General features: G+C 50.6%; 1 protein-coding gene across 2 annotated transcripts in view; it reads left to right on the top strand.

Moving 5' to 3' along the window:
- The first annotated feature begins 8946 nt into the window (after positions 1-8946).
- MGAT4B (alpha-1,3-mannosyl-glycoprotein 4-beta-N-acetylglucosaminyltransferase B) overlaps positions 8947-25018 on the top strand; it is a 48366-nt gene continuing 32294 nt past the window's right edge. For both annotated transcript variants that reach the window (XM_038770891.1, XM_038770889.1), the window contains exon 1: positions 8947-9084. In XM_038770891.1, the coding sequence (XP_038626819.1) occupies positions 8988-9084 (97 nt within the window). In that variant the 5' untranslated portion in view covers positions 8947-8987. The remainder of the gene's footprint in view (positions 9085-25018) is intronic.

Raw genomic sequence — 25018 nt, 5'->3', positions numbered from 1 at the left:
AGTACAAGTTGGCAACGTATAGAGACAGTCCCTACCCAACAGTGGGCTCACAGTCTAAAAGGGGGAGACAGAGAACAAAACCAAACATACTAACAAAATAAAATAAATAGAATAGATATGTACAAGTAAAATAAATAAATAAATAAATAGAGTAATAAATATGTACAAACATATATACAGGCAGGGGCTGAGGGTGCCGGGAGCCTGAGGCTGGGCCCTGCTGAGTCATGGTGGCCGGACTCCGGATGGCGTCAGGGGCATCAGCCAGGCTCCCTCCAGCCAGGGGATAATAATAACAACAACAATAGTAATAATAACATAATGGTATTTGTTAACCGCTTACTATGTGCGAAGCACTGTTCTTGGAAACAGGAGGGCCGGGCCGGGGCCAGGGTAGGGGCTAGATGGAACCCCCCAAGCTGGGCCCCTTCCTCCCCCGCCCTGCCTCAGGTCAGGTGGCTGTGATTCAGGCAGTCCCATGATCAGTTGCCTTTCTCCTCGTGGCTTGGGAGGGAGCTCTGACCAGGAAATCACACATTACATCACCTCACAACACAAAAACACTCTCCACTCTCTTTCCCTTCCACTCAAATTCCCTCTGCTCCTGTACCCCTTCTTCCCCCACAACCTCTCTCCTCCCCGGGGAGCTAGACCACAGACCCTCCCCCAGGCCCTGGGCTCTGTTCTACTTGGAGACAAATCTTAGAAAATTAGAGTATTGATCCTCTATAAACGTCATCTTCTCCCCAGCCCTAGAAGATCCAAAGTCTGTCTTTCTCCCTTTCTCTTTCCCCCTCCCCTTCTCTGTCCCTCCTTCTTTCCCTCTCCCCTTTCCTCCTTCTCTCCCCTTCCCCCCTTGTATCTCTCTCTTTATCTCTCAATCAATCAATCGTATTTATTGAGCGCTTACTGTGTGCAGAGCACTGTACTAAGCGCTTGGGAAGTACAAGTTGGCAACATATAGAGACAGTCCCTACCCAACAGTGGGCTCACAGTCTAGAAGGGGGAGACAGAGAACAAAACCAAACATATTAACAAAATAAAATAAATAGAATAGATATGTACAAGTAAAATAAATAGAGTAATAAATATGTACAAACATATATACATATATACAGGTGCTGTGGGGAAGGGAAGGAGGTAAGACGGGGGGGTGGAGGGGGCTCAGTCTGGGAAGGCCTCCTGGAGGAGGTGAGCTCTCAGTAGGGCCTTGAAGGGAGGAAGAGAGCTACCTTGGTGGATGGCAGAGGGAGGGCATTCCAGGCCAGGGGGATGACGTGGGCCGGGGGTCTATGGCGGGACAGGCGAGAACGAGGCACGGTGAGATTAGCTCTCCTCTAACTCTCCCCATCTCTCCCTCTTTAGGTCTCCTCCATTTCTCCCTCCCTCTTTAGCATTCTCTCTCTCTTTGAAGCCCGGTGGGGTGGGGGGTGCCAATCCTGTCAGAGCAGGGGAAAAGGGAAAGGAAGGGTGGGCAACATCTCCTGGGCCCTCTCTCTGCCACAACCCAACCCAAGTCCCTCGCTCTAGTGGATGGCAGATTTCTCTCCTCCCTCTCTCCTACTGCCAGAATTCCTCCCTCCCTCCTTTCCACTGCCTGGGTTCCTCCAGCTGAGGTGAAAGTCCAGCCTGATGACAGGTTCCGGGATCTGTGGTAAACACTGGCTGGGTCCAGGGAGCAGCTCCCTCTTGGCCACAGGATGAGGGGTGGGGTGCTGGATTAAGTGCTGGGGCAGATCCAGGATCATTAGGTTGGACACAGTCCCTGTCCCACATGGGGCTCACAGTCATAATGCCCATTTTACAGATGAGGTAACTGTGGCATAGAAAATTGAAGTGGTGGAGCTGGGATTAGAATCTAGGTCCTTTGACTCCCAGGACCATGCTCTTTCCACTAAGCCACCTGCTACTCCTTCCTAAATCTAAGTCTAAGGACTATGAGCCCCGTGTGGGACAGGGACTGTGTCTGTGCTGATGATCTTGTATCTACCCCAATGCTTAGTACAGTGTTTGGCACATAATGAGCACTTAAACACCATAATTACCAAATACTTGGGAAGTAGAGAACAGAGAAGTGACATGTTCCCTGCCCACAAGGAGCTTCCACTCTACTATGTAAAAATATTTGCAAATAGAAGAATCAAAGCAAGTATTTGCAAGTACAGTTGACTAACATCTATATGAGAGAACTCAGGGTGGGTATAAATAAGTACAAAAGATGCTGATGATTTGCTGATATATTAGTAGGTCTTTATTTTATTTTGTTAGTATGTTTGGTTTTGTTCTCTGTCTCCCCCTTTTAGACTGTGAGCCCACTGTTGGGTAGGGACTGCTGTCTCTATATGTTGCCAACTTGTACTTCCCAAGCACTTAGTACAGTGCTCTGCACACAGTAAGCGCTCAATAAATACGATTGATTGATTGATTGATTGGGCCTTCCCCTGGTCTCTCATTCCCACTTGCTCACATTTGTTAGGCGTTTGATCCAGCTGGGTCCGATGCCATCGACCCCGGCCCACGTCATCCCCCGGGCCTGGAATGCCCTCCCTCTGCCCATCCGCCAAGCTAGCTCTCTTCCTCCCTTCAAGGCCCTACTGAGAGCTCACCTCCTCCAGGAGGCCTTCCCAGACTGAGCCCCTTCCTCTCCCCCTCGTCCCCCTCTTCACCCCCCCATCTTACCACCTTCCCTTCCCCACAGCACCTGTATATATGTATATATGTTTGTACATATTTATTACTCTATTTATTTATTTATTTATTTTATTTGTACATCTCTATTCTATTTATTTTATTTTGTTAGTATGTTTGGTTTTGTTCTCTGTCTCCCCCTTTTAGACTGTGAGCCCACAGTTGGGTAGGGACTGTCTCTATATGTTGCCAATTTGTACTTCCCAAGCGCTTAGTACAGTGCTCTGCACATAGTAAGCGCTCAATAAATACGATTGATGATGATGATGGTAGGCATTGAGACTGGAAAATTAGCTTCTCCTTCATTCAATCGTATTTACTGAGCCCCTACTGTGTGCAGAACACTGTACTAAGCGCTTGGAAAGTACAATTCGGCAACAGATACGGTCCCTACCCAACAAAGGGCTCACGATCTAGAAGGGGGAGACACACAACAAGGCAAAACGAGTAGACAAGTGTTAATACCATCAAAATTGATCAACAGAATTATAGATCTATCCACATGAATTAGAACCCAGGTCCTTCTGCCTCCCAGGGCCGGGCTCGATCCACTAGGTCACAATGCTTCTCTACAGTTCCCCTACCCCGTAGGTCGTTAGCTCTCCAAATCCCCCACCTCTCACTCCCCAGCTCCGCGATTTCCCCGTTCCTCTCCTCTCCCGCCCCGCCCAGGCCGCGTTCGCTCTGAACTGCAGCTCTCTTCCTCCCTTCAAGGCCCTGCTGAGAGCTCACCTCCTCCAGGAGGCCTTCCCAGACTGAGCCCCTTCTTTCCTCTCCCCCTCGTCCCCCTCTCCATCCCCCCGTCTTACCTCCTTCCCTTCCCCACAGCACCTGTATATATGTATATATGGTTGTACATATTTATTACTCTATTTATTTATTCATTTATTTATTTTACTTGTACATTTCTATCCTACTTATTTTATTTTGTTGGTATGTTTGGTTCTGTTCTCTGTCTCCCCCTTTTAGACTGTGAGCCCACTGTTGGGTAGGGACTGTCTCTATGTGATGCCAATTTGTACTTCCCAAGCGCTTAGTACAGTGCTCTGCACATAGTAAGCGCTCAATAAATACGATTGATTGATTGATTGATTGATTGATTGCAGTGCGGCGGAGAGGCAGGAGGTGGCGCTGTCGGCTGCTCGGTGACACCGGACTCTCTCTCCCTCCCTCCCGAATACCACCGTCACCATACCAGTAATAATAATAATAATGGCATTTATTAAGTGCTTACTATGTGCAAAGCACTGTTCTAAGCACTGGGGAGGTTACCATACCAGTAATAATAATAATAATGGCATTTATTAAGTGCTTACTATGTGCAAAGCACTGTTCTAAGCACTGGGGAGGTTACAAGGTGATCAGGTTGTCCCACAGAGGGCTCACAGTCTTAATCCCCATTTTACAGATGAGGGAACTGAGGCACAGAGAAGTTAAGTGACGCCTAAAGTCACACAGCTGACAAGTGGCAGAGCTGGGGTTTGAACCCATGACCTCTGACTCCAAAGCCCGGGCTCTTTCCACTGAGCCACGCTGCTTCTCAGTGCTATTTACTGAACATCTCCTGCTGATGATGATGGTATTTGTTAAGCACTTAATATGTGCTGCTTCTCAGTGCTATTTACTGAACATCTCCTGAGGATGATGATGGTATTTGTTAAGCACTGTTCTAAGCGCTGAAAGAAGCAGCGTGGCTCAGTGGAAAGAGCACGGGCTTGGGAGTCGGAGGTCATGGGTTCTAATCCCAGCTCCGTCACTTGTCAGCTGTGTGACTTTGGGTAAATCACTTCACTTCTCTGAGCCTCAGTTGCCTCATCTGTAAAATGGGGGTTAAGACTGTGAGCCCCACGTGGGACAACCTGATTACCCTGTATCCCCCCCAGCACTTAGAACAGTGCTTTGCACATAAGCAGCACTTAACAAATGCTATTATTATTATTATTAATATGATGATGATGGTCACCATCAACAAATAACAGTATCTGTAAAGAGCTTGCCAAGCACTGTTCTAAGCCCTGGGGGAGAATACAAGCACATTGAATTGGACCCGGTCCCTGTCCCACATCAGGTTCATGGTCTTAATCCGCATTTTACAGATGAAGTAACTGAGGCGTAGAGAAGTGAAGTGACTTGGCCAAGGTCACACAGCAGACAAGTGGCGGAGCCCGGATTAGAACCCAAGTCCGCTGACTCCCAAGCCCAGTGTTCTAGGCCATGCTACTGTGTGTAGGGCCCCTTATTACGTGCTTGGGGGGCCTGATGCAAAAGATGGTACCTTTACCTTTGAGGAATTGCCACCTGAATGGGGGACACAGGTAGGCACAAAGTGTAAACACAGCCTGGGAATAAGAGGGAGAGCATATACAATTAGTAGAAACAACAGTAGTCAAGCAATGAATAAATCAACGAAGTAAATAAATCAATATTGCATATTGTCTCACATAATTGTCCCCACTGCATGATTTCCCACCTTTGTCCCTGATTTTTGAAGAGAAAAATGAAAGGTTATTTTTGAATGTAGGGATAGTGGGTCAAGCTACAGTAGGAAAAGGAGAATATTAATAGTTGTACTTACTATATGCCAAGCGCTTTACTAGATACCACATAATCAGGTTGAATAAAAGTTCCTCTGCAACACAGGGCGCACAGTCTAGAAGGGAGAACAAGTATATAATCCCCATTTTTCAGATGAGAAAACTGAAGCCCAGAGACATCAAATGACTTGCCCAGTGTTGCACAGCAGGTAAGTAGCAGAGCCAGGATTAGAATCCACCAAGGGGAGAGGGTTTGAGCAAAGGTCATAGCCTGCTAAGACCACAGACACAGGCTGGGTTTGGGAGGGGTTTTCTTCACTGAAGCTTCCAACTCCAGTCGAAAGAGGAGAGGGAGGGGTGTGACCCACTTGGGAGAGGGCAGTAGAAGACATAAGCAGTCTCAAGTGCCCCCTTGCCTTCCTCTTCTTCCCCCTCCTTTCTTTTCCTCTCTTTGTTTCTCCTTTGAACTTTAAACATTGACTTGCTCCCTTTATTCGCCCTCATCCTCATCCTCGCCCCGACCCCCTCGCAGCCCCATAGCACTTATGTACCTGTCTGCAATTTTATTTGTATTAATGTCTGCCTCCCCCTCTAGACTGTAAACTGCAGTTGTTACTGTGGTTACTGCCGGACTCTGAGCCTCAAGGAGGCCGAAACCCTGCCTCCTCCAACCACAGCACCTTACTGCACTTGTCGTTTTTATCATCTTCGTTTTCTCTTACATTTTTTATTTCCATCTTCCCTAATGTGCCTGTCACTCATTCCCTCTCCCTTCCTTTCCCTTGGATTGTGACCTTCTTGGGGCAGGGGAGCGGGGAGCAGGAACCATGTCTAGATTCATTCATTCAGTCAGTCATATTTATTGAGCAATTACTGTGTGCAGAGCTTGGGAAAGTACAATACAACAAATAAGCAGATCTCCTCTGTATACTTTTTTCCTCAGGGCTTAGTACAGTGCTTTGCACAAAGTAGATAATAAATACTATTACTCTCTTCCTCTTCCCCCACCTGCTGCTGCTGCTTCTGTCCCCTACCCCCACCAACCAAGCCTGTCCTCCCTTCTTGTGACTATAGGTCACCATTTGCATCACAAGCCTATTATTTCCAGGGTTTAAAGCTCAATCCAGCTGTATCTGGGCAAACATTTGTACCATCCTCTCTGTGGTAAGAGATGGATGCACAGTGGGAAAAGTGACTGTGTGTATTACATGAGTGTACAAGGGAATGGGTGTTTTGTGTGTGTTTGGGTGGGTGGGTGTGAGTGTATGCCAGGAATCAAACAAGCAAGGAAAGCTCACCTCCTGTTCCCATCCCCAGCAACTGTGTGTATTTCGTGAGCGTGCAGGTGTATGTATTTTTTTCGTGGACTTATTTTGTGTGTGCCTGCATATGAGTATATACTGGGGGGGGGGGGGGGGCACAAGTGAGGAATGCCCATCTCCCAATCCACTCCCCTCTGGGTTGGGAAGAGACCGAGTCTCCGGCCCGATGTGGGAGCCTCTGGCCGGGTACCGGAGTGATCTGGGAGCCCGTTGTGGGCGGGGGGATGGTCTCTACTGCTGAATTGCACTTCCCAAGCGCTTAGTACAGTGTTCTGCACACAGTAAGCGCTCAATAAATACCATTCATTGAATGAACGAACGAATGAATCTGGGTGCCTTGACCTTCCCTCTGTCCCTCCCAAACCCCAGCTCCTGGGCCCGTGGGTGGCTGGTGGTGAGAGAGGAGGGGCCCATTTGGAGTCCACTTGCTTGACCGGCCCCACTCCTGCCCCTTCCAGAAACCAGGCGGGACAAACCTGACCACTGCCTTTCGGGGAAGCCAAGGTGGTCCCCACCTCCCAGGGACGTGGCCACGGAGGACCAAGGTTGGCTGCCGGCTGGCTGGCCGGGGCGAGGATGGCCTCTGACCTGCAGTGGTGCCCTGGCACCCTCTCGGTGGATCATCATCATCATCATCAATCGTATTTATTGAGCGCTTATTGTGTGCAGAGCACTGTACTAAGCGCTTGGGAAGTCCAAGTTGGCAACATATAGAGACAGTCCCTACCCAACAGCGGGCTCACAGTCTAAAAGGGGGTGACAGAGAACACCACCAAACATACTAACAAAATAAAATAAATAGAATAGATATGTACAAGTAAAATAGAGTAACAAATATGTACAAACATATATACAGGTGCAGTGGGGAAGGGAAGGAGGTAAGATGGGGGGATGGAGAGGATGCCCCCCGCCGTTCCGGGGATGCCCGGGACCAAGCGGCCTGGCTCGGTGGCAAGCGCCCGGGCTTGGGAGGCCGAGGACGTGGGTTCTAATCCCGCTCCGCCACTTGTCTGCCGGGGGGGGGGACCTTGGGCAAGCCACTTCAGTTACCTCATCTGTAAAATGCGGATTAAGACTGTGAGCCCCCCGTGGGACAACCTGATCACCTTGTAACCTCCCCAGCGCTTAGAACAGTGCTGTGCACCTAGTAAGCGCTTAATAAATGCCATCATCATTATTATTATTCAATGATCCGCGCCTCAGCTCCCTCATCTGTAAAATGGGGATGAAGCCGGGGCGCCCCGCGTGGGGCAACCTGCTGACCTTGTAACTGCCCCAGCGCTCAGAACAGCGGTCGGTGCAGAGTCAGTCAATCAATCAATCGTATTTATTGAGCGCTTACTATGTGCAGAGCACTGGACTAAGCGCTTGGGAAGTCCAAATTGGCATCACATAGAGACAGTCCCTACCCAACAGTGGGCTCACAGTCTAAAAGGGGGAGACAGAGAACAGAACCAAACATACCAACAAAATAAAATAAGTAGGATAGAAATGTACAAGTAAAATAAATAAATAAATAGAGTAATAAATATGTACAATCAATCAATCAATCAATCGTATTTATTGAGCGCTTACTATGTGCAGAGCACTGTACTAAGCGCTTGGGAAGTCCAAATTGGCATCACATAGAGACAGTCCCTACCCAACAGTGGGCTCACAGTCTAAAAGGGGGAGACAGAGAACAGAACCAAACATACCAACAAAATAAAATAAGTAGGATAGAAATGTACAAGTAAAATAAATAAATAAATAGAGTAATAAATATGTACAATCAATCAATCAATCAATCGTATTTATTGAGCGCTTACTATGTGCAGAGCACTGGACTAAGCGCTTGGGAAGTCCAAATTGGCATCACATAGAGACAGTCCCTACCCAACAGTGGGCTCACAGTCTAAAAGGGGGAGGCAGAGAACAGAACCAAACATACCAACAAAATAAAATAAGTAGGGTAGAAATGTACAAGTAAAATAAATAAATAAATGAGTAATAAATATGTACAACCATATATACATATATACAGGTGCTGTGGGGAAGGGAAGGAGGTAAGATGGAGGGGATGGAGAGGGGGAGAGGAAAGAAGGGGCTCAGGCTGGGAAGGCCTCCTGGAGGAGGTGAGCTCTCAGCAGGGCCTTGAAGGGAGGAAGAGAGCTAGCTTGGCGGAGGGGCAGAGGGAGGGCATTCCAGGCCCGGGGGATGACGTGGGCCGGGGGCTCCTCCCGCTCCTCCCGCTCCTCCTCCTCCTCGTCGTCCTCCTCGTCCCCGCCGTGGCCGCGGCCGGGGCCGGCGGAGCGCACCCTCCCGCCCGGGACATGCGGCCTCTCCCCGCGCCGCTGCCGCCGCCCCCGCCGCGGAAGAGGAGGAGGAGGAGGAGGAGGAGCAGCGGCGGCAGCAGCGGCAGCAGCGGCAGCAGCGGCAGCAACGACATCGGGAGCGGGAGGCGATGAGGCTCCGCAATGGCACCTTCCTGACGCTGCTGCTCTTCTGCTTCTGCGCCTTCCTGTCGCTGTCCTGGTACACGGCGTTCAGCGGCCAGAAAGGTGAGCGGGGGAGCGAGTGGGCGGGCGCCGGGCCCGCCAGGGCAGGGACCGGGGCCCGGCCGAGGGGGCCCAGGGCTGAGCCGAGCCCAGCCGAGCAGGGCCCGCCGCCCCCCGGGCTGGGGAGGGGACGGGACGGGAGGGGAGGTGGCTCCTCTCCGGCTCTGCGCCGAGCATCCCCCCGCCCGGGCTCCATCATCTGTCCACCCCTCCGGATTCCATCATCTCGGCCTTCCGGACCCGCCCCCGGGCTCCGTCACCGCCCCCCCCCCCCCTCCAATCGATCAATCAATCGTATTTATTGAGCGCTTACGGTGGGCGGAGCACTGTACTGAGCGCTTGGGAAGTCGGCAACACATGGAGACGGTCCCTACCCAACAGCGGGCTCACCGTCTAGAAGGGGGAGACGGAGAACAAAACCAAACATACTAATAAATAGAATAGATATGCACAAGTAAGATAAATAGAGGAATAAATATGTACAAACATATATACAGGTGCTGTGGGGAAGGGAAGGAATCTTCCAGTGTCCAGCCTCCGCAGTCTCCATCATCTTCACACCTCAGGCCCCTTGGGTGGCTCCGCATTCCGTGTGCCCTCTTGGCCATCCTCCTCCCTCCGGCAGCCGCCCTGCGTCCCCGCCCTGCCACCCCACCACCTCACCACCCCTCGCCCGTCTGGGAGAGCGGCAGGGCGGTGGGAGAGCCGTGGGGCTCAGAGGGAGGCCGGCCTGCCCGGCGTGTCTGTGGGCACCGAGCCTCGGGAAGGCGAGGGCCCGACGCCTCCCTTCTTTGGGATCTGGGATGTGCCCCCAAGTAGCTGGCAGCGTCCCCGGACCGTGCCCGTTTGGCCAGAAGGGTGGGGTTGGGGGGAGGGGTGTGTCTTTGCATGTGACCTCACCTCTTGGTCCACCCAGCCCGGCAGGAGCATTTGTGGGGGACGGAGCGCGACGGGGAGCTGGACACCGCGGGGGCCAAGGCCCAGGTTCCCCCCCAGAGGAAAGAGAGCTGACCCCGGGGTGCCCGGCCGGTGCCCTCGTGGTCCCGCTCCGGGTCTAGCGGTACCCCCGGCCGGGGGGTCTGGGAAGTCCAGGTGGGCCTCCAGCATCCAGACAGCGCCTGGCTGGGGACGGACATACTTTGGCTCCCTCTCAGTCAGTCAGTCGGTCGGTCAATAGTGTTCACACTCTGGGCTGCACTGCGCCGAGGGCTTGGAAGAGAACAACGCCCAGGTGCCCCGTGCTTTGTGCCAGGGAACGCTGCAAACAACAAGCCCGTCCCAGAGCTGGGTGACCTGGCCGCTGCCCCGGGGGAGAGAGCCGCTTTCTCTGCCCGGTTCCGGGAGTCCATGGGTGCGGTGGCTGCCCCTTCGATGATCATTTAGATGCCCGGGCCTACCCAGAGACCCGAGCTAACAGTCCGGACTGAAAAGGCCCAAAATGGGCCTATATTTTTTTGCTCTATATTAGTGCTTAGCACTCTGTCGCTTCCCCCAACCTGCAATCGATTATAGCGTCTACCTCCCCTACTAGACTCGAAGCTCCCTGAGAGCCTGGATCGCGCCTACCTATTCTGCCCTCTCGAGCACTCAGCACAACACTCTGCACACAAGAACCGTCCATAGATACTATTGGTTGATTGGCCGAAGACTGCTCCCTATTCAGCCCCGCACACAGAACGAAAAGCTGGCCTCGCCTCTCTGGCTTCAGCCCCTGCGAAGGGCAGAGTGGGGACTGGAAAGTGAAGATTAAGCGCTTGCTACAGTGCTCTGCACACGGTAAGCGCCCAAATACGATTGAATGAAAGGGACTGCCACCAGCCGTGTCGGCCGTTCCCTCCAAGTGAGAGGAGGGCAAACAGGAGGCAAGGGGGACCAGGTGGGGGACAGGCTTCAAAGACCGAACAGACCCCAAAGCCACCACGCTGGGACAGGCGGGGAGGGGACCTTTGGCCCCAATTAGTGAACTCTTTGGGCTGGTCAGAGGCCTGATATGTGGGAGGCTGGGACTGAGCTGTGGGAGCGGCTGTCCCGCTGAGCAGACAGTCTCTCCCACAGTCCTGTCTGCCAGGGAAGCCTGCCAGAGCTGAGTCTTGCCTTCTGAGACTCTCCGCTCGGAGCTGCCTGGAAAAGCCATCCCTGGCAGCTCAGCGGGTAGAACCGGGAGCTTTGGCCCTCGGAGGGGCGTGTCCACCCCTTCCTGTCTGGCATTTCCCACTGCACCCCCACTTCTGGCCCTGGTGCCCCAATCTGGGAAATGCCCCCTCGCACCCCCCACCCACCCGGCAGAAGTGCCCCTACTCCCTCTCCCTTCTGCAGTGCCTTCGCACTGGGCTCTGTACCCTTTAAGCAGTCAGTGGATGGTATTTATTGAGTGCTTACTATGAGGGGAGCACTGAACTATGTGCTTGGGATAGTGCAGTACAACAGAATTTGTGGGCATGTTCCCCGCCCATAACAAGTTTACAGTTTGGAAGGGACATGACATTCACCCCCCATCCTCAGCCCCACAGCACCTATGTACGTTCCTGTAATTTGTCTTAATGCCTGTCTCCCCCCTCTAGACCCTATTCTCCTTGTGGGCAGGAAATGTGTCTACCAGATCTGTTTATATTGTACTCTCTCGAGTGCTTAGTACAAAGTTCTGCTCACCATAGGTGCTTAGTACAGTGTTTTGCACACAGCGCTGAATAAATACAATTGAATGAATGAAGTGCTTGATAAATACCATTGACTGCTTCCTGCCACAGGAGACCCCAGCTGTAGTCCCAGCTCCGTGATTCACCCACAGAGTGTTCTTGGGCAAATTGCTTCACTTCTCCGTATCTCAGTTTCCCCATCTGTAAAATGGGATAAAACACCCACTCTCTCTGCCTTGGGGACTGTGACCTTGGTGTGATGCAGGCTGGTGTCCGATCTGATTATCTTGAATCTTCCCCCAGCGCTCAGCACAGGGAAAGCACTTTGAAAAGAGCACAGGCTTGGGAGTCAGAGGTTGTGGGTTCTAATCCTGACACTGCCACTTGTCAGCTGTGTGACTTTGAGCAAGTCACTTAACTTCTCTGTGCCTCAGTTACCTCATCTGTAAAATGGGGATTGACTGTGAGCCCCAGGTGGGAGAGAGACTGTGTCCAAACTGATTAGCTTGTATTTACCCCAGCGGTTGGTACAGTGCCTGGCACATAGTAAGCACTTAACAGAAACCGTGAAGAAGAAGAAAAAACAGATAAGCTCCTTTAGAGCAGGGATAATTAATCCATGATATTTATTGTGCACTTACTCTGCACACAGTACTGTGTCAAGCACTTGGGAGAGTGTAGTAGAGTTATTAGCTATGATCCCAGAAGCAGCGTGTGGCTTAGTGGAAAGAACCCGGGCTCGGGAGTCAGAGGACGTGGGTTGTAATCCCTGCTCTGCCACTTGTCTGCTGTGTGACCTTGGGCAAGTCACTTCACTTCTCTGGGCCTCAGTTACCTCATCTGTAAAATGGGGATTAAAAGTGTGAGCCCCATGTGGGACAACCTGATTAACCTGTATCTACCCCAGAGCTTGCAACAGTGCTTGGCACATAGTAAGTGCTTAACAAATACCATTTTCATTATTATTACCATTATTATTATCATTATTATCATTGTTATTATCCCTGCCCTCAAGGAGCTTACAATGTAAGGGAGGAGGCAGACCCTAAAGTAAATTACAAGTAGAGGGAAGCAAAAAAAGTTTAAAGAAGCATTTTGGCAGAAAGAGTGAATACCCAAGTACTTAAGTGACAGGAAGTGATTAATTGACATTTGGGGGGAAATAGGGTGAGGAGATGAGAGATTAATGAGAGAAGCCTCCTAGAGGTGATGGGATTTCGGTAGGAAGACAGCTGGTCTGCTGGTTGTGAAGGGGGAGGAACTTTTCATTCTTTCAATCATATTTATTGAGCGCTTACTGTGTACTAAGCAGAAGGGAAGCGCGTGAGCAAGATGGAGTGGCAGGTGAACTCCTCCATAAAATGAGAATTAAATACATGTTCTCCCTCCTCCTAGACTATGAGCCTGTTGTGGGACAGTGATTGTGTCTGATCTGGTAGTATTATATCTGCCACAGTGCTTGGCGCACAGTAAGTGCTTAGCAAATACCACAGTTATTAATGTTATTATTAGAAGATGAAAGAGGGAGCTGAGATCTCCAGGCTCTTCACCCCCTAAAACATTTGAACCTTTGTACTGTTCCGAAAAGAGCTCAGATGTGTTTGTAACTTTGCTCAAACTCCAGCTGCTACCTAGCCCCCGCCCCATCCTCTCCCTTCACTCCTGTTCACCCACATAACACTCCCCGGTAAGTGGCTGCCGAACATAATTACAGCCATTTCGATTAAAACACACACACAGAACCCTCCAACTATCTCTGTTGAGTGGGAAAAGGAAGCCGGAGGCTGCATTTTTTATTTCCCATGATGACCATCCTGCTCCTCGATTGGGGGAATGCTTGAAAGCTGGGTGGCTTAGCCTATTGGTAGCCATCCGGCTTAACGCCTTTGTAATTGAGCATCTGAGTCCCAAGTTACTGGGGGGGCCCTAGTTAAGGAAGCAGCTCCTGTTCCACCTTAAGGTTTATGTATGGGTTACATTAAGTTGTGGCACTGCTGCCCATGCTATGGGGAATGGAGCTGGCCACTCGATTTAATTTTGATCATCTGGAAGTTTGCTTCTAGGAAAGTGATTGATTTCAGTTCCAAAGTGACCGAAAGGTTGGCCGATGCCAGCACTTGGGGAAGGAGTAGAGTTTTTTTTAAGCATCCACACCAACTCAGGTAAAAGCATTTTCTTCCCCACCAGCAGTTGAGAAATATCAATACACGGGATCTCTTTTCAGGCAGCTTGAAAAACATTTCAGTGAATCGCTGCAGAAAAATTAGATTTTTGTTGAAACCCGACCAACTTAGGAGAGAGCGCTCCATCAAGGCCCTCAGCTGGACTTTGAAATCAAGTCGGCTCTGGGTAGCGGGTTTGAGAGCCGGGCGGGAGTTTCTGGTTTATGCCTCACCCAACTTGGGAGACCCTCCCCAGCCTGGAGATACCTCGGTCCTTTCTCTTTTCCGATCGATTTTCGGTTCCGTGGGGAGGATGGGGTGGTGGGGAATAGGGGATCAAAGCTGGCTAGCAGAGCGAGGATACCCTCTCTGAAATCTGAAAGCTGAGAGTTTCGCTGTGGATTAAGAGAAAGGAAAACGTGTGTGGATATGTGTGTGTTTGTCCATGCATATGTTTTATACATTATTTGTATATATGTGCATATGTATCTCCCTTGGATTATCTTTTCTCCCTTTCCTACCTGCAGTTTTGCCCTTCCACTGCTGCATACCTCCCCTCCCCTCTGGGGTGTTCAGACTGAATACTTGAGAGATAAATGGAGGAGGACTTGGCATAATCAGAGATCTGCTGCTTTGTTCCTTCCGTTCCTGTCTCCCCACTGCTAACCCCTCCCTATTTTTCCAGTGAAGCTGCCCAGGAGCAGAAAAAGCCAAACAGTGTGGGCTAGCAGAAGGAACTCGGCTCGGGGAATTAGGAGACCTGGGTTCTTATCCCAGCTCTGCCGTTTGCTTGTTGCGTGACTTCTGGCAAGTCACCTAGTTTCTCTGGGCCTCGGTTTCCTCACCTATAAAATGGGGATAAAATTCCTTTTGTCTCTCCCTTTTAGACTGTGAGCTCCGTGTGGGGCAGGGACTGTTTCTGATCTGATTAGTAGCCTGTTTCTATTCAATTGATTGGCACCTTGTAAGTCTTTAACATTTGTAATTATGAATATTATTATGTAGTATTATTATGTGCTCCACACACTGTAAAGGACTGAGAGTCTGGAGACAGGGGTTCCAGGCTCTGCCACGTGCCTGCTGTGTGACCCGGCACACTCACTTAACCTCTCTGGGCCTGAATTTCCTCATCTGTCAAATGGGGATAAAATACCATTCTCCTTTCCCCTTAGCCTGTGAGCCCCATTTGTCTAACGTAACTTCCCCAACATCCTCTAAACTGTAAGCTCGTTGTGGGCAGGGAATGTGTCTGTTTATTGTTGTGTTGCACTCTCCCAAGCGCCCTATACAGTGCTCTGCACGCAGTAAGCACGCAATACGATTGAATGAATGAATTGAGCATGGTGTTTGGAACATAGAAAGTGCTTAATAAATATTATTATTACAGACATAAAATAAATGAAAGCTCACAGCTTGCCCTCTCCACCCTTCCTGCAGTTGGTTTAGCGGGAGGAATGGTTGGGAGGAATTTTTTAATTCTCCCCTCTAGCTCACTGAAGGGGGAGTTGAAGACGCACAAAGACCCTGTTCAGGCTGATAGTTGCAGCTCCGCTGGCATGTGTAGGTAACCCCCGACCTCAGGAGAACCGGGAGGAGGGAGCGGGGGAATTTGGGAGGGGAAAGGGAATGTGGAAATGCTAGGCCTGTCCTCGGCCCAACCCTAGAAACGGTCCCCTCCCCGGCACTTGCCTTCTTGCTGAGACTTGGGGTGTTTCGGGTTCTAATCCAGGAGCCAGAAATCCCTCCTGAGGTTACGGCCGTACCCCCTCAGGTGAGGGTTGAGGGGAGAGCTCCCTGTTTGCCCAGAGGCAGTGTTGGTTTTGGCACAGGTGGAGGGTCACAAGCTTGGAGGCCTGCCCTTCCCCCTGAGAGAGTGGCAGGACTGAAAGAGCCGGGAAGGTCGGGCCCAGGGTGAGGAGGTTGCAGGACTTTGGCCACCCCCCACAGGAGGGTAGGAGCAGTTGGGTTGGGCTGCCTCAGCTTCTGGGTAGGGTGCTTCTGCCCCAAGGGAAGCAGGGTGGATAGAGCCCAGGCCTGGGCGTCAGAAGGACCTGGGTTCTAGTCGCGGCTCCGCCATGTGTCGGCTGTGTGACCTTGGGCAAGTGGCTTCACTCCTCTGGGCCTCAGTTTCCTCATCTATAAAATGGGGTTCCAGTAGCTGCTCACCCTCCCCCTTAGACCGTGAGCCCCACATGGAGTGTGGACTCTGTCTAAGCTAATGGTATTGTACCAACCCCAGCACTTAGCAAATAGTACGTGCTTAACAAATGCTATCATTATTATTGTTATTATTATCGTTGTTGTCGGTATGATCCCCTGTGGGTCCCCTCACGCTCTCCAAGATGTGACGGAGAAGTCTAAAGTTGAAAAGTCAGTCGATCGATTGTATTTATCGAGGACTTATCTTGTGCAGAGCCCTGTACTAAGCGCTTGGGAGAGGACAATCCAACAGAGTTGGTAGACACATTCCCAGCCCATATGGGAGTGTACAGTCTAGAGGAAGGAGTTTACAAGCTAGAGAAGTCCAAACTGATTTTTACTCCGAGCAGGGAACAGGCTCCACCCGAAGTTGGCTCAGCTGTAGTGATTACGGCCCTTGCCATTGACTCTTGAGTGGAAGTGAGCAGGGGATGGTGAGCTGATTAAAGGAGGATTTTGGGATAAGGGGGGGAGTGAGAGAGATTGTTTAGAAAACGCTTGAAAGCCATAGTGGGGAGGGTCCCATCCCGGCAGAACGGAAAGCTTCCATGCAAGTTGCTTGGGCTGCTCTCAAAACCTTCTTGTTGTGGTTCCCCTGTTATGCCACTGGGTGAAAATCCAATTTATTTCTCCTTCCCGTGTTTGTGTATTTCCCAAGGGAATCGTTTTGAAAGCAAATGGAACTCATTTAATCCAGTTGAGAAGGCTCAAGTGTCCCCTCCTTTGAAGGAGGTGAAACACCCCCCCCTCCCCCCCCCCAAGAGTCTGTGGAGAGGGAAAAATAGTTGCTTAGAAGAGAAAGTAACCAACCAATTAAGTGTATTGAGCGCCTGCCATGTGCAGAGCACTCTACTGAATGCTTGGGAGAGTACAGTTAATAGAGTTGGTAGACACAGTCCCTGCCCACAGTGAGCTTACAGTTGAGAGAGACAGACATTAAATGGAAATAAATGATTTACGGTTATGGACATATGCACTGTGGGGCTGAGGGAGGGGTGAATAAAGGGAGCAAATCGAAGTGCAACGGTGATGTGGAAGGGAGTGGGAGAAGGGGCAGTGAGGGCTTAGTCAGGGAAGGCTTCCTGGAGGAGATGTGCCTTCGATAAGGTTCTGAAGGCGGGGAGAGTTATTGTCGGATATGGAGGTGAGACTTGGGTGAGTTAGGAGATAGAGATCGATGAGATCAAGGTACAATCACTTAGTCTGGCCTCCTGGCTCTGGCCCTGGACCTCCAGGTCACCAAACTGACATCTGCGCTTGTGGATCAATATGAAATCTGATTTGGATGGGCAGCTGCAGCTCTGTGACAGGGCGCAGCAAAGGAGTTGTCGTGGCATTTACTGAGTACAGGGCTCCTTGCTGAGCGGTTGGGAAGGTACTACAGGCTACCACTCTCCCCACCTTCAAAGCCGGACCAAAATCACATCTCTACCAAGAGGCCTTCCCCAATTAAGTCCTCATTTCACCTACTCCCTCTCCTTTCTGCATCGCTTAGCACAGTGCTTTCCGCATAGTAAGCACTTAAGCACTACCAATAAAAATAATAATAATGTTTGTATTTTTTAGGTGCTTGCTCTGTGCCATGCACCGTATTAAGTACTAGAAGAGATATAGTATATGCAGATCAGACACAGTCCCTGTCCTACACAGGCTTGCTGTCTAAGTGGGAGAGAGAATAGCTATTTAATCCCCATTTTACACATGAGGAAATTGAAATCCAAAGAAGTTGTGACTAGCCAGGGTCACACAAACCTGGGCCCTCTGATTCTCAGGCCCAGGCTCTTTTCATTAGGCCATGCTGTTCCTCTATTAATAGCAGTACTAGATAAGATTATTCTCTCTCCCCGCACCCCACCCCCCCCAATTCCCTAAACTGCTACTGTGTCACTGAAGCACTGCAGGCCTGGAGAGAAGGACTCTTCCTCCACCAGCGAGATGGGGCATGGGTGAGTGGTGGGTGAAGGATTCTGGTTAAACAGAAGGTTTTGGTCCATTTCGGCAGTGAAAATGGTCCCTTGGGGCTAGACTTTGGTGCTCTGAAGGGCTGCCTGCTGGATCACCTCAAGCAGGGAAAATTAATGGAGCCGAGGGTCCTGCTGGGCCTTGATGCTCGTTTGTGCCTTGAGGCCTCCCTCTGAAGAGGAAACCCATAGTTGAGTTCTGCTAGAGATTACTAATTCCTTTTTTAATGATACTTAAGTGCTTACTGTGTGTCAGGCATTGTTCTAAGCACTGGGGTAGAAACAAGGTAAGCAGGCCAGATACTGTCCCTGTCCCACGTGGGGCTCACAGTCCAAGTAGGAGGGAGAACAGGGAGAAATGGGAGAACTGCCCATTTTGCAGTTGAGGAAACTGAATCACCGAGCCTAGCCTAGGGTCACACAGCAGGCAATTAGCGGATCTGGGATTAGAACCCAGACCATCTGGCTCCCAGGCCGATGCTTTATCCACTTCGCTGCACTGCTCCCAAGCCTCTGTCGAGGCTACAGTTCAATGGATTTATTTTGGCCCTTCTGGTTGTACATTTTTGTCTGTCTTCACCGCCCCACCCCCCAATTAGAGCAGAAAGACCTTGGAGCGGGGAATGGGTCCTCTGTGTATTCTGCATTTCCCAAGCACCCAGTACAATGCATTGCACCAAACGGGCACTCAGTAAATGCTGCTATTGCTGTTAAATCAGTCTCCTTTCCCAGGTGCTTGGCCCCTCCCGCGGGCCCCCGCAGTCCCAGGCAATGGGTATTAAGGTGGAGGGCTGGGAACAATGGTGTGCACTACAGCTTACTCCCAGAGGCTTCTGTGAGAGTTGCAGAAGTGGTGTCATGGGATGTGCTGCTGTGGATTGGAGGGGGAGGCCGGATAATGGCTCTTTCTGTTCCGTGGGGAATGCAGAAAACCCCCGGGGATGGGGGGGGGCACGGGAGGAAGGCTGCTTGAGGGTGGGGGTGGAGCCGGCCAGCATTCCTGGGGAGGATGGCCGGGGTTTCCTGAGACTGCTTCCAGGGGGTGAGGCCAGAGTGAACTCTGCCCCTGCCTGCCCCGTCCCATGCCTTGGGGTGCCCGGGGGGCGAGGACGCAGCGGGCAGGGTGGGGGCGGCTGGGGTGGGCAGAGATGACCTCGGCCCAGTCCCAGGCAACAGGTCCCTGGTGCTAGTGCTCGCCTCCCACTCTCCGCTCCCTGCATAGGGCAGAGATCATGTCCACTAATTCTGTTGTGTTCACCCAAGTGCTCAGTACCGTTCTCTGCCCACGGTAGACTGTAAGCTCACTGAGGGCAGGGATTGCATCTACTAACTCTATTGTGCCCTCCCAGTCAATCACTTGAATTTATTGAGCACTTACTGTGTTCAGAGCACTGTACTAAATGCTTGGGGGAGTACAGTATAGCAGAGTTGGTGGACATGTTCCCTGCCCTGCAATGAGCTTACAGACTAAAAGGGGAGGCAGAAATTAATATAAATAAATAAACTATCGTGCATAAATGCTGTGGTGCCGAGGGATGGGTGAATAAAGGATGCAGTCTATTGTACTCTCCCAATTGTATTGTACTGTACACAGTGGATTGTTAGCTCCATGAGAGCAGAGATCCTGCCTACCAACTCTGTTGGACTCTGCTAAGTGCACGCATGTGTGCGCACACACACACATTCTCATTCTCTCTCTCTCTCTCTCTCTCTCTCTCTCTCTCTCTCTCTCTCCCTCCCTCCCTCCCTCCCTCCCTTCCCTGGTCCTGTCACTAGTGATTTGTCAAAGGGAAATCACACGGACTGAGGAGGGGAGGGAGGGAAACTTTGGGGTGGGAACTGCTCAGTCAGAAGTATTTATTGAGCACTTACTGTATTTGGTGCACTGAACTAAGCACTAGGGGGAATACAGTGCAATACAAAGGAGAGACATGATCCCAGCCCTTAAGGAGCGTACAGTCTAGAGGGGGAGATGTTACTGGTAGGGAAAGTAACCTAGTCTAATGATTTGTACGTAAGTGCTGTTGGGGGTGGGGAGTAGGGGCTGAATAACTAAATGCTTAGGGGTGACTACTCAAGTTCTTAGGTGTCCCAGAAGTGTTGAAGTGGCAATAGAGAGGGAAACAGGGTGTTCTCTATATTTTATTTTAATGCCTGTTTCCCCCACTAGACTGTTTGTCCCTCGTGGGTAGGTATCGTGTCTACCAGTTCTGTTGTACTCTCCCAAGTACCCAGCAAGCACTCAATAAATAGCATTGACTGATTGATTGGGAGATGAGCAATTAGGAAGGGCCTCCTGGAGGAGAAGGGTTTGAAGATGGAGAGAGTGGTGATCTTTCACTTGTGAAAGGGGAAGGAGATCCAGGCCCAAGGAAGGACGTGAGCAAGGGGTCAGTGGTGGGGAGAAACAAGAGTGAGGCACAGAGAGCAGGTTTGGTGTGAGAGGAGCAAACCATGTGGGCCGGGAGGATAGTGGGATAGGAGCCAGGTCATGCCAGAGGGGGAGAGCTGATGGCCTGAAAACTGATGGTCAGGCGTCTCTGTTTGATGCGGAGAGCTATGGGCCACCACTGGGAGTTTTTGAGGAGTGGGAGATGTGGGTAGAACAGTGTCCAGAGCATCTATCTGCCGAGCGTCGTCCCTTCCCCTTCCTCATCTCGCTGAGCCCCGGCTAGCCTTACATCATCTGCTCTATGGCCTTGTCCCTTCTACTGTCTAGCCTCGCCCTCTAACAGAGATTAAATTGGAATCCCCCCGACCCCCATCCCCAGCCATTAGCTTCTCTCCACTCCTGAGATCCTGGCCATTAGTTTCTGTCCACATCTTCCATCTTGGCCTTTAGCTTCTTTCTGGCAGCTATTAGTTTCTCTCCCCAGGCCATTAGTGTCTTTCCACATATGGGGCCCCAGCCATTAACTTCTCTCCATGCCAAACACTGGCCCTTCACTATGCCTTGGTTTCCCATTGTTGATCCTGTTTCCCCTGGGGCCCGTTGTTTGCCTCTTGATAAAAGGCTCCCTATTTTTTCACATTCAATAGATTATGCCCATTAAGTACTTTTGGAGGAAATTTAAGCTATTTTATTGGATTTCTCTTTTGTCTAAAAGTTAGGCCAACTGCTCACAGTTCCTGCAGAAGAGAGTGGTATAGCCAGCCCCTCAGCAAAGCAGTTGAAAAGCAAAACAGCCAAATTCTCCAGACGTTTTTGCGGTCTCTGAAGACCTCTGGAAACTCATTCAGCCTGTTCTACTGGGGTTTCCACTTTGTCCTTCAGAGAAAGGGGTTCAGGGCAGCAGTCCAGCTGTCTTCTCTTCCTGGGGTTTGACTGCTACCCCAGGGGAGCAGCAAGGCCTAGTGGAAAGAGCACACGTCTGGGAGTTAGGGGACCTGAGTTCTCATCCCAGCTCCATGGCTGGCCTGCTGCATGCCCTTGGACAAGTCATTTAAATTCCCTGGGCTTCAGGTCCTTTATCTGAAAATGGGGGTTAAATATCTGTTCTCCTACCCCTTAGACTGTAACCCCGTGTAGGACAGAGACTGTCCCCAATCTGATTATATCTACCCCAGAGTTTAGCACAGTGCTGGACCCACAGCCCAGGACCTTCAGAATTCCTGATTTCTATCTTCGGAGGTGAGAAAGTCCCTGGGCGGCCAGGCTCCTTCCAGGGCCTGTTGGCTCCTTAGTTGGGAAGGCCCCTCAGGGGGCCCTCGAGGTCCCTCGGAGAATGACTCACCCATTTCTTCCCTCCTTTTTCTAGCGCCCAAGGTGCAGTCTGTTCAGGTTGGGGCTGGAAGCTACTGATGGCTGAGCAATCTGCTTCATGCAGTCCAGGAGGGCCTGAGACCCAGCAGTGGGGAACAGTGGGAAGAAAAGAGGTAGTGATCTCAGCCATATGCTCTCCTTTCCTTTCAGGAGCTTTGCTCCTGCTCGGACCCAGCTTGCGTGTTTCACCTGGCACTGCTAGCCCTCCCACCTCTCAGCAGGGGCCTTCTGGCCCAATCCAGACCCAACCATTCTGGAATTGCTTCTCATCAGAGGGAAACAACCAGTCAGTCGCATTGAGTGAGCCCCTACCAGCGTACAGAGCACTGCCGTAAGCGTTTGGGAGAGTCCAAAAGAAGTAAGGTACACGATCCTGGCCCTCAAAAAGCTTACAATTTTACACGAGGAGGCGGACACTAAAATAAATTCAGGTGGGGAGAAGCAACTGAGTGTAAAGATGAGGTGATGCGGAAGTGCTGAAGTGGCAGTAGGTGGCCCGAAGGAGATGCGATACTAGCCAGTCCATTGGTTGGCTTGGCCTTGCCTGATTTCCCTCAGGAAATCTAGAATCTCCATTTCCCCACAGGGCACCCTTGGCCACTCAGTCCCTGTTTCTTCAACATAAAAGGACATGGTATTTCCATTTGTTGAGCCAGAGGCCAGGGAGACTCATGTTGGGAAGGAAAGAAAATGGCCACGTTGGGTAGATCTGGGATGAGAGAGGTCATCTGTTCAGTCCCCCTGCCTCTGAGCAGATCGGTGAGTTACTGTTCTCTGCTGAAAAGTACCTGAAGATTAGCAGAGATGGAAGAATTCCTCACTCTGCATTTAGGAGCATTTGATTGGCTTTTAGAGAAGCAGCGTGACTCAGTGGAAAGAGCCTGGGCTTGGGAGCCAGAGGTCATGGGTTCGAGTTCCGGCTCCACCACTTGTCAGCTGTGTGACTTTGGGCAAGTCACTTAACTTCTCTGGGCCTCAGTTACCTCATCTGTAAAATGGGGATTAAGACTGTGAGCCCCGTGTAGGACAACCTGATCACCTTGTATCCCCCCCCCAGTGCTTAGAACAGTGCTTTGCACATAGTAAGCACTTAACAAATGCCATTATTATTATTATTATTATTTTAATGTGACTGCGAAGTAAATAGAATGGTGTATTACTTTCCGGAGAGTAACGGGGTTGGAAGTCAGGAGACCTGGGTTTTGGTCCCAGTTGGCCACTGTTTGATTTTTGGGTAAGTGATCTGAGCCTCTCTGTGCCCCAGTTTCCTCCCCTGTAAAATGGGAATAATAATACCTCTGTCTTTCTATCGCATAAGAAACTGTGAGGATAAAATGAAAAACCCAGCAGGAAAACTCAAGTCCTGGAGTCTTCTCACAAGAAGATAAGGATTGGGGGGATTGGAGGGGGAGGTGGGAGGAAAGAAGTGGCTTTTCTTCTTACACATTCAGCGTGGAAAAAAAAATTCAAATGAGGAGAAACAGCATACCCTTCAAGCAAGGGCTTTAAAAATAGAATGTGTAAAAGTTTTCCAACAGGCAACATCTGGTCTGTTAAGGGAGGGAGAGAGAGAGAGAGAGAGAGAGAGGTAGTGTGTGTGTGTGTTGGTGGGGGGGCAGTCTTGCCTCCACAAATGGTGCAGTGCACAGGGGCTGTGGGTTGACAGGACAAAGGAAATGGAAAGTGTGTTTGCACTCAGAAGTGCAGCCCCTGGGCCTGTGGAATGGTCTGCGCAGTACTCTGTTGAGGCAGAGTACAATACAGCAATGAAGAATGACAATCCCTGCCCACAAAGAGCTCACTGTCTGGTGGAGGGGGAGACAGACAGACATCAATACAAATAAGCAGACAGCAATATAAATAAATACAATTAAAGATATTTCATAAGTGCTGTGGGGCTGGGAGGTGGGGAAGAGCAAAGGGAGCAAGTCAGGGCTATTCAGAAGGGAGTGGGAGATAAGGAAAATTGGGGCTTAGTCTGGGAAGGCCTCTTAGAGGAGGTGCGCCTTCAGTAAGACTTTGAAGTGGGGAAGAGTAATTGTTGGATTTGAGGAGGGAAGGCGTTTCAGGACAGAAGTAGGACATGGGCCAGGGGTCCTTGGTGAGACAGGTGGGATCACACCAGAGGAGCGAAGTTTGCGGGATGGGTTGTAGAAGGAGAGAAGCAAGGGGGCAAGATGATGGAGTGCTTTAAAGCCAGTGGTGGCCAGTGAATGGAAGGCAATCTGCTACACGTCAAAACTCACCTGTCCTGGGCAGCAACGGCCTGGGAGAGAGTTGAGGGCAGAGACTCAAGTTTACTGTGCCGAAGAAGGCAACGGGAAACTACTTTTTTTTTCCAAGAAAACTCTATGGATAGACTACCAGAAAGATTGCAGATGGAGACGGGGCTTTCTGGGAGAGATGTGTCTGTGGAGTCGCTATGGGTCCGAGATGACTCGACAGCATAAGACAAGAGGGGAATCAGTAATAAAAATAACTGTGGTACTTGTTTTATGTGCCAAGATGGGGTAAGTATAGGATAATCAGGTCACTCACAGTCCTTGGACCATACAGGACACACAGCCTAAGCCAGAAGGGAGTTTAAAGTTATACACGTAAGAGTTGAGGGGGGAAGGGAGGGGGTGGATGCCTAAGGGCAAATCCTAAAGATGACTACCTTGTTTATGGATTTGCCAGTTCCTTTATTTCTCTACGTTTGCTTCCTACCTGTTGTTGATTTTTATCCAGAGGATAGTTGGGGCAGGCAGCAGTACAGAACTCAAACTCTTTTGATTTCTGAGAACAGTTCAGATGAAAGTTGAAGTTGGGCTGCTTGTGGGAAAAGGCTGAAAAGCTAGTGGCTGCCGTAGGTTTGGAATTATCTGTGAATTTCAGCCATTCATGTTGTCTTCGCCCCAGATGGCCAGGGGAGGGCCGTATTTTAATGTTGGTCCAGGGCAGCTCCCAGTTTGCTTTCTGTGCAGCGAGCCCTGATGTAAGAATCGTTTTTGTAGTCTGGTGTTTCCTCCGTTACCCTTCAGACAGTGTGGTGAAATGGGGAGCTTGGAGATGTGCAGTTCCCGAGCGTGGCTCTGTAGACAGAAGTGCAGCTGGGTGGGGTGTTAGCGGGGCCAGAAAGAGAGAGAGGCAGCCAGCCGACAACCAGGTGCAGGGAGCAGATAAGGGGCTTTGTTTCTGACCGTCAAATTACAGGATTGAAAAGGTGCATCCTGA

Source organism: Tachyglossus aculeatus, chromosome X2 (genome assembly GCF_015852505.1).
Source record: "Tachyglossus aculeatus isolate mTacAcu1 chromosome X2, mTacAcu1.pri, whole genome shotgun sequence".
NCBI classification, from domain to species: Eukaryota; Metazoa; Chordata; class Mammalia; order Monotremata; family Tachyglossidae; genus Tachyglossus; species Tachyglossus aculeatus.
The sequence above is the reverse complement of the archived record's forward strand: the minus strand, read 5'-3'. Positions and strand labels throughout refer to the sequence as shown.